The sequence below is a fragment of the Otolemur garnettii genome, unplaced genomic scaffold (genome assembly GCF_000181295.1).
Source record: "Otolemur garnettii isolate 467f Iridium unplaced genomic scaffold, OtoGar3 scaffold00070, whole genome shotgun sequence".
Classification (NCBI taxonomy): Eukaryota; Metazoa; Chordata; class Mammalia; order Primates; family Galagidae; genus Otolemur; species Otolemur garnettii.
In genome coordinates, this window is record NW_003852465.1 from 10,061,497 (window position 1) to 10,070,614 (window position 9,118).

General features: G+C 44.7%; 1 protein-coding gene across 1 annotated transcript; it reads right to left on the bottom strand.

The window, feature by feature from the left end:
• Positions 1-2,019: 2,019 nt before the first annotated feature.
• Positions 2,020-7,602, bottom strand: BCDIN3D (BCDIN3 domain containing RNA methyltransferase). The gene is made up of 2 exons (XM_003793620.3): positions 7,330-7,602; positions 2,020-3,690 (listed from the first exon to the last, which is right to left on the bottom strand). Exons 1-2 carry the CDS (start codon positions 7,564-7,566, stop codon positions 3,055-3,057), a joined length of 873 nt encoding a protein of 290 aa, XP_003793668.1. The 5' UTR covers positions 7,567-7,602; the 3' UTR covers positions 2,020-3,054.
• Positions 7,603-9,118: the final 1,516 nt, after the last annotated feature.

A 9,118-nucleotide genomic window follows, 5' to 3' on the forward strand; every position in this document is an offset into this window, starting at 1 on the left:
AAAAAAAAAAAAAAAAGAAAGAGTGTATCTTGCTGTGTTGCCCAGACAGACTCAAATGCTCAACTGACCATTCTGCCTCAGCCTCCAGAGTAGCTGTGACTACAGGCATGCACCACTACCCCATCTTTTTCTTTTCCATACAGAGTCTTACTTTGTTGGCTCAAGTGATCCTCTTGCCTCAGCCTCCAAGTAGCTGGGACTATAGGCACCTGCCACAATGCCGGGTTAATTTTTCTATCTTTAGTAGAGAGGGGGTCTTGCTCTTGCTCATGCCAAACTCCTGAGCTCAAGCAGGCTTCCTACCTCGGCCTTCTAAGAGTGGTAAGATTACAGCCATGAGCCACCATGTCCTGCCCTTAATGTTCTTAACAATTATATAGCAATCTATTTGTGGTCCTACCACATTGTTTCCTACTGAAACATTTAGGTTATTTCCATCTTTTCACTTTTATCAACTATAATGTATTAACACTGCACATATATCCTTGCATACTTACGTGAGTATATCCACAGTTTTTTTTTTTTTTCAGAGTCTCACTTTGATGCTCTAGGTAGAGTGCCATGATGTTGTAGGTCACAGCAACCTCAAACTCTTGGGCTCAAGCAATCCTTTGCCTTAGCCTCCCAAGTAGCTGGGACTAAAGGCACCCACCACAATGATTGGCTGTTTTTTTTTTAGAGACAGGGCCTCACTCTTGCTCAGGTTGGTCTCAAACCCATGAGCTCAAGCAATCCACCTGCCTTAGCCTCCCAGAGTGCTAGGATTACAGCCACCGCCCCGGGCCCATAGGATAAATTTCTAGCAATAGAATTTCTAGATATGTGCAGTATACATTTCTTTTGTTTGTTTGCAGTTTTTGGCTGGGGCCGGGTTTGAACCCACCACCTCTGGTATATGGGGCCGGTGCCCTACTCCTTTGAGCCACAGGCACCACCCTTGTTTGTTTTTTTGAGACAGAGTCTTATTATATTGTCCTCAGTAGTGTTATGGCATCACAGTTCACAGCAACCTTAAACTTTTGGGCTTAAGTGATTCCCTTGCCTCAGCCTCCCAAGTAGCTGGGACTATAGGTGCCTGCCACAATGCCCAACTATTTTTTAGAGAAGGGGTCTCACCCTTGCTAGGGTTGGTCTCAAATTCATGAGCTCAGGCAACCCACCAGCTTTGGCCTCCCAAGTACAGGGATTACAGGCTTGTAATTGTAAGGGGATACCCAGCCCTTAGCTATTGAAGATTTTTTTTTTTTTTTTTGAGACAGAGCCTCAAGCTATCCCCCTGGGGAGAGTGCTGTGGCATTGCAGCTCACAGCAACCTCCAACACCTGGGCTCAAGCGAGTCTCCTGCCTCAGCCTCCCAAGTATCTGGGACCACAGGCGCCCGCCACAACGCCTGGCTATTTTTTTTTGGTTGCAGCCATCATTGTTGCTTGGCGGGCCCGGGCTGGATTCGAACCCGCCACCTTAGGTGTATGTGGCTGGCGCCTTAGCCATTTGAGCCACAGGTGCCGAGCTGCTATTGAAGATTTTTAAGTTAACCACGTAAATAGAGATTCTGTGTATCCTTTGGTCACAGGGGCCATTTTGTGCCACCAAAGTTATTTGGGACAGGTGCCACTTGGCCATGTAGCCAGTCTCTTTGTAGTTAAGAGTCCCTATATTAGTTTCCTGTTACTGCTATAACAAATCACCATAAACTTGGTGGTTTAAAACAATACACATTTATTCTTAAGTTTTTTTTGTTTTTGTCACCCTTAGTAGAGTGCCGTGGCATCATAGCTCACAGCAACCTCAAATTCTTGGGCTTAAGCGATACTCTTGCTTCAGCCTCCCTAGTAGCTAGTCGGGACTACAGGCACCCACCACAATGCCTATTTTGTTGCTGTTGTTTAGCAGGCCCAGGCCAGTTTGAACCCACTAGCCCTGAAGCATGTGGCCAGTGCCCTAACCACCGAGCAATGGGTGCCCAGCCTCTCTTACAGTTCTGAAAGTCAGAAATCTAAAATAAAGGTGTTGGTAAGGTTGAATTCCTTCTGGAGGCTCCCAGGGAGAACATATTTCCTTGCCTTTTTTAAGTTCTGGAAACTACCTGCATTTCTTAGTTTGCAGCCCTTCCTCACATTGCTCCAAGCTCTGCTTCAGTTATTACATCTACTGTGTGTCAAATCTCTCCCTCTGCCTGCCTCCCTCTCATAAAGATATGATTATATTAGTGTCCATTCTGATTATCCAAGTTAATTCCCGTCTCAAGATCCTTAATGCTTAATTACATCTGCAAAGTTCCTTTTACTATCTACAGTAACATTCACAGGTTCCAGAGATTAGGATGTGGACATGTTAGGGTACTATTGGCCTACCACAGCCCCACACACATTTCTTTGCACTGCATTGGTGAAAGGTGGTAGGAGAACCCAGCAGGGTCACAAGGTTTCAAAGTGTTCCTAAATTAAGATCTAAAGAGAAGTGGGTAAATCAGCTCTGTAACCACTGGGATCACTCTGAGACCATCATAAACTGGCCTCCTTTCAATTGGCTCCATATCTCTCCCTCCCGACATTGTTTCCTTTAAAACACTGTAGCACTGAAGCTGAACTTTTTAAATTCCTCATCCTAAAAAATTATTAGAGGCTATAAAATGGATGTTTTCTACAAGATGAAATGTTTTTCTCATAAGCCTTTGGTCTAACAACCATAGCTGTGATCTGTGGCATGCTTACAGAGTATAGTAACACCCTATTTTTGTCTAACATTCTATATTCCACAAAATACTTTCACATCCTTTAGCTTATTTGGAGACAGGAAAAGGATGGTGGTGTTATGTATATTTCAATTGCACAGATGAGTAAACTGTGGCTGCAAGGCAGAGAATGGATTGGAGGGTAGATGACTTAACACAGCCCTTCCTGACAGACACCTTCCACATTTTGCCAAAAGTTTCTGCCAGGTTTTAAGGCTGCCTGATTATGTTAAATAGTTAAGGAGAGTGATCCTGATTCTCAATATAAAACTCTTTCAATATTTCTTTCCTCGTCTTCCTGCTCTCCCATCTCTCTGCCTTCAGAATCTTAATCTGTTCTTTTCTTTCCCCTCTTCTGTCAGTGATTCAGGGATTGGAAGAGTCTCTGTAGTTTGTTTTGTCCTAAAGAGCAGAAGGCTTCGGTCCCAACTAGTGTTGCCAAAGCAACATACTAATTCCATGCCATGGTCCTGGGTCAAGATCTGCACAATCTGATTGGCCATATCACCTCGGATGGCAAGGGAATGGAAGTGGTCGAAATCATGGAGTCCCAGCTTTCGGAGACGCCTTGCAGCTGCCCGGTAACACTTCCAAGGCTGGGGCTCCACAAGGAGATAGCGGCATAGGGAGGAAAGATGGGCCAGGAACTCCCACAGGCCATGATCCCCATGGTTTAGATGAATCCACATGGTCACTGACATGCAGAAACCAATGTCAAAAACTGAACGTCCAAATTGGCTTAAGAAAGAGTTCAAAAGAACTTTGCGGGTCCTTTGATTCATGAAGTCCAGGGTGATAAAGGTCAAGGCATCAGGAAAAGGACATTCTTTTTCAGCTCGCTCCACCAAGACTGGATCTATGTCACAGCAGAGGAGACGGAGTTCTCTTGAGGCATCTAAGCAGGTCTCCCCATCATGTAGGGAAAGGAAGTGTTTGTATAGAGCCACACTCAGATCCTAGAGGAATCCAAAAGAGCTTTGTCATTGTAGCTCTCAACCAGTGAATTGGAAGAGAAGTCTGTGTCTCTTATCCTCCCACTGAGAATGCCACTTACCCCTGGCTTTAAAGGATGTGAGGCCCCTAAACCATAACCTAAGGAGATTGTGCAAAAATTTTCCATAGAGCAGGCTCTCAGTGCCTTTCAGGGGTCCCAGGCTATAAGACATCATCCCTACATTTTCCTTACACTGACAGTAGATTAGATCATATAGTTCAAAGTTATAGTTAAATGGATATAGCAAAGGATTCTAGAGCAGTATTTTCCAGTGATATGCTGGTAAACTATCTTTTTCTAGGTATCTCAGACCTTAGGGAAGAAGGGGTCCAAAGCCATAACTAGTGTCCTTTACAAGGAAGGTGAGGAATAGAGCAAGCACCATCTTATAGAAACCTGCTTATCACACCTGTGATTGGAATTGTGAGAGGAAAGTATTTATTTATGCCTTTTGTGCAGGCGAAGAAAATGCACAATGGAAAACACTCCCAATAGTAGTAGCACAGACAAATAAATCTGGTACGGTCATTAAGATAGAATATTAAATAGCAGTTAAAAATAAAAGAACTCAGTTCAGTGCAACACAGATGATTCTCACAGATACATAATGTGGAGTTAATTAAAAAGCAAGCCACAAAATAAAATATATGATGAGCTTCCACCTATAAGAAATTAAAAAATGGGTAAAATTAGACTACATTGTTTAGAGAAGATAAGCAGTACAATTAAAGAAAACCAAGGAAATGATTATAATAAAAGTAAGGTCTTTTGTTACTTTGGGTGGATATCGGGTATGTTTATGAATAGGAAAGGCATATGGAGGACTTCTGGGGTGCTGATGTTTTATTCTTGACCTGAACAGTGGTCATAAAGGTGTTTGCTTTATCATAATTCATAAAATATGTTTGTATTTTATGTACTTTTCTGTATGTGTGGCATAGTTCACAATGACTTACTTGTCCAATGTCTCATGGTTAGTACATGGCAAGTCTTAGGCTGTATTAGGTACTTTCCTCTATATTGGGCTTCTCAAACCTTATTTTATTTTATTTTGAGACAGAGCCTCAAGCTATCCCCCTGGGTAGAGTGCCGTGGCTTCACAGCTCACAGCAACCTCCAACTCCTGGGCTCAAGCAAGTCTCCTGCCTCTGCCTCCCAAGTAGCTGGGACCACAGGCGCCCACCACAATGCCCCGCTATTTTTTGGTTGCAGCCGTCATTGTTGTTTGGCAGGTCTGGGCTGGATTCGAACCTGCCACCTTAGGTGTATGTGGCTGGCGCCTTAGCCACTTGAGCCACAGGCGCCAAGCCTATTTTATTTTTTTTTGAGACAGATTCTCACTGTGTCACCCTTGGTAGTTTTGTGGTGTCATAATTCACAACAACCTCAAACTCTTGGGCTCCAGCGATCCTCTTGCCTCCATTTTTAGTAGAGATGAGGGTCTCATTCTTGCTCAGAGCTAGTCTTGAATTCCTGAGCTGAAGACCCGCCTCAGCCTCCCAGAGTGAACCACCTCACTCGGCCTTCTGGGCTTCTCAAAATTTAATGGGCAATCACTTAGGGATCTTTTTATACTAAAGATGCCGATTTAGGAGATTTGGGTTGATGACTAAGATTCTGTATTTCTAATTAGCTGGTAAATCATGTCAGTGCTGTAACTGAAGCAAGCCCTTGACCCTGCTGCTTCTCCCTGCCTTTGTATTTACTTCTTCACTATCTTGCTTCTCTTGTCTGATCTTGGGTGTAGTCCCATGTCATAGCTGTCCCTTCTTTAGCACATCTCTTCACTTTCTCCATCTTCATTTCCCCAATCCTATAGTCTCCTGGGAGCTTAAAAAATATATAGACTCAAGGGCTTGATTCCCTGAAATCCTCATTCAGTAGATCTAGAGTGAGGGCCTGAAAGTTTTTAAAGTTGAAAAAAGCACCCATAAATTATGGCACATCTATACAGTCAAACACTGTATTATGAAGCTGTTAAAAAAATGTGGCAACATAAATAATTTCCAAGATGATCTCCAAGTTATTAAATGAAAAGCAAGGTGCAAAATAGTGTAATATTATTTGTAAAACTAAAAGAGGGCTGATATTTATACATACAAAAATACTGGTAGACAGACAGGACAGATACCCAAGAAATTACAAATGGTGGGGCTACTGCACGATGGAAAAGGATTTAGGGTTGGGAGTAGAGTTACTTTTTATTATGTGACCCCTCCCTCCGTTGAGACACAGTCTTACCGTGTTATCCCGGCTAGAGTGCCATGGGCATCTACCTAGCTCACAGCAACCTCCACTCCTAGGTTCAAGTGGTCCTCCTGCCCTCAACCTTCCAAGTAGCTGGGACTACAGGCCTCCACCACAACGCTTGGCACATTTTTCTGTTTTGAGTAGAGACAGGGTGTTGCTCTTGCTCAGGCTGGTCTGGAACTTCTGAGCTCGAGGGATCCTCCCACCTCAGCCTCCCAGAGGGCTAGGTATGAGCCAATATGCCTACCCCTCTCCATACTTTTAATATTTTTTTTGATTTATCAAGTACAAGCATTTTTAAAAATATACAAAATGGCAAGTTCTCACACAGCCAGGTTTGGGAACCACCAACCATGTCTTTGCCAGTAATATGTATACGTATTACTTTCAATTTTAAAATCTCTGGTGGTTTCCTAATGCCCTTCATGAAATTCTAAGCCTTAAACCCAGTCTTTCTTTTTTTAATGCTTTTATCCTCTGATTTTCTATATCATCACAGTGAAGAGTATTTGCAGGGGATACCCGGACATCCACCCATCTACTCATTCTAGTCTTTAAGACTGTATCCAAATGTTACCCTCCCACTTAGCTGTGTCCCTCAAGGTCTTCCAATGTCTACTAAAGGCTTTTCTACCACTATAAAATTCTCCACACTCCCTCCAGCTCCTGGTCTGGAATGATTGTAATGGTAAAGTTAGCCTGCCTGCTCCCCTAAGCTATCCCAGTGGCTAGAAATAGGTGTGAGGGAGATGTTTGCTTATTTTCCGTGTGATTTGATTGTAATCATAGGTGCAATAATACTTTGTGGTAAGAAGAGTGGCAATCCCTCCCTTCTCCACTCCCTCTGGTAGAATGCTGTCCTCTCCACTATACTCTATCAACTCACTGGTTTAAAAATACGCAACTAACTCCAGAGTCGGTCTTGCAGAAGTCTTAATTCTAGGCACGATTCTGTCACCCCTAGATCCTCTCTCTCTAGTTCCAACTCCAAGTTCCCAAAAGTCTCTGGAAGTCCCCTCTCCCCAGCAAGGTCGCCAGGAACTTTGCATAGGAGCCATTCCTGATACAGTGATCCTCCCTACCTGGGGTCTGGCCCAGACGAAGGCTGAGAAGGGACGCAAGGATTCGGAACTTAGTTGAGAAGGATTCCTCCCCAAGATTCCTAGGAGAGATGGTGGTGGGACCCTGGCGGACAGGTAGCAGCAGCACAGGATCAGCCAACACCATGCTTTATGCTCATTTGGGGAAAGTTTTGGTGGGTGGGAACCTCAGCCCAGGCCACAACCAGCGTGGACGCGGAAGTAGCCGACCGTCAGGCTCCCGGTGCTGCGATCCCTCCCCTCTCACTCACCCCGGAGTTACACCCAACGTCGAGCCCCAGGATCGGCCTCGTCTCGGGACTCTGAGGAGGGAAGAGCCGTCGAAGCAGCTCCGGGGGCAGGAGGCGGAGCCGTTGCTCTGGAGGATGGAAGCGAGAATAATGAGGGAAATTTCCGAAGGGGGCAGCCCCAGGTTCCAAAACTCGCGGGTCCTCTTCCGCCGCGGCCTCCTTAACTACCCCTTCCGCGGGTCTCATGGACGCCGCCATTAGCCTCTTGGCTCCGCCTTTGGGTCCCTGCGGAACCGGAAGCTGGGAACCAGCGGCTGGCGGGCGACACAGGGCCAGCGCGCATGCGCCGAACGACGTGGGCAGATGGACGGGTGGGAGTCGCGATGGACGGGAAAGGTTGGCTTTTTCTTAGAGCTGTGTGTGCCTGGCACCCACCGGACGCTCGGGCCTTGCGATTGTTTTGCTCTTTTCTCACAACACCAGAAGGGGATTCGTAAATCATCGACATTTTTTAGAGGGAGGAAATAAGCGTCGAAAAGTTAGTGAAGCTGACATAGTTTGAAACTTGGGCCACTTGTCCCAGAACAAGTAGTTTGTTGGGATCTTGGAAGTCAGTTTTGGTCCAACTTCCCTTTTTACAAATGTAGAAAATGAGACCAAGAGAAGAGAAATTATTTGTCTGGGATTACACAGTGAATCCATGACATAAGAACTTGCATGCGGTTCAGGAAAGGGTGCAAAAATTTACAAAGAGGCGACTGACTCATAAAGAATATTTTCTAAATAAAGATACACTTAGCAACAATTTCCCATTTTCCCTATGTATGGCGACTTTAGGGGTGACTTTTGGCACACTCTATTAATGAGGACTTGTCCACGGTTACACAGTTAGAAATGATGGTACTAGGATTCAGACCTAGGCAGTTTGGCTTCAGAGGGTGTGCCTACAGCATTATGTTATTCTCAGCTTTGAGTCCTTTCTGCTTATCATAATGCATTCCACAAAGATGCTCAACAAGTATTTGTTGAATGAAAACTCAACAGAAGATGGAAGTAGGCACATAAAGCTAGATCTGTTTGGGGAAAATTAAGATAGAAGAGAGAAAGGAGGTTAAATGACACACGTTGTGGAATAGAGCGAAGTAAGTTATGGGCTGAGCCAGAGACTGGGAAAAAACAGCTGGGCCATGTGGCAGTGGCTCCAGCCTATAGTCCCAGCTACTTGGGAGGCCGGGAAAGAGAGAGAATAGCTTGAGGTCAGGAGTTGAAGGCTGTAGTGCACAGTGATTGCTCCTGAAAAGAGTCATGGCGTTCCAGCCTGGTCAACAAAGACCCTGTCTCAAAAAAAAAAAAAGCTGGTAAGGAGAGAATTTGAGGAGTCAGACTAGGCACCAGGGGTCAGCAAAGTTGCGATGAACTCTCTGCACCTGGCCAGCCTACCAGGTGGCTGCAGGAGGCCAGCAATTTAGTAAATTTATAAGAGATGAAAACATGACTCCTGCAACAGTACCATCAGGGGTTAAAATAAGCTCTGTTTTCCTACAGGTTTTATTTCATTCTTTCATCTCTGCCTGGCCTGCTGTTTGAATATTTTCTTATAAGATTTGGGGACATAAGTTAATAACCAAAAGTCACAGTGGAATTGAGTAAACCACAGTACTCAGCACACCTTCCAGAAAAGAGCGAAAGCGAAGTATCACCTTATTTTCCCCAATTTTTGAATGATTTTGGTGAGCTGAACTTGCCCATTTTTGCCACTAGATGACGGTAGCACAAATAATAGACAACCTTAATTTCCAAGGAGCTGGAA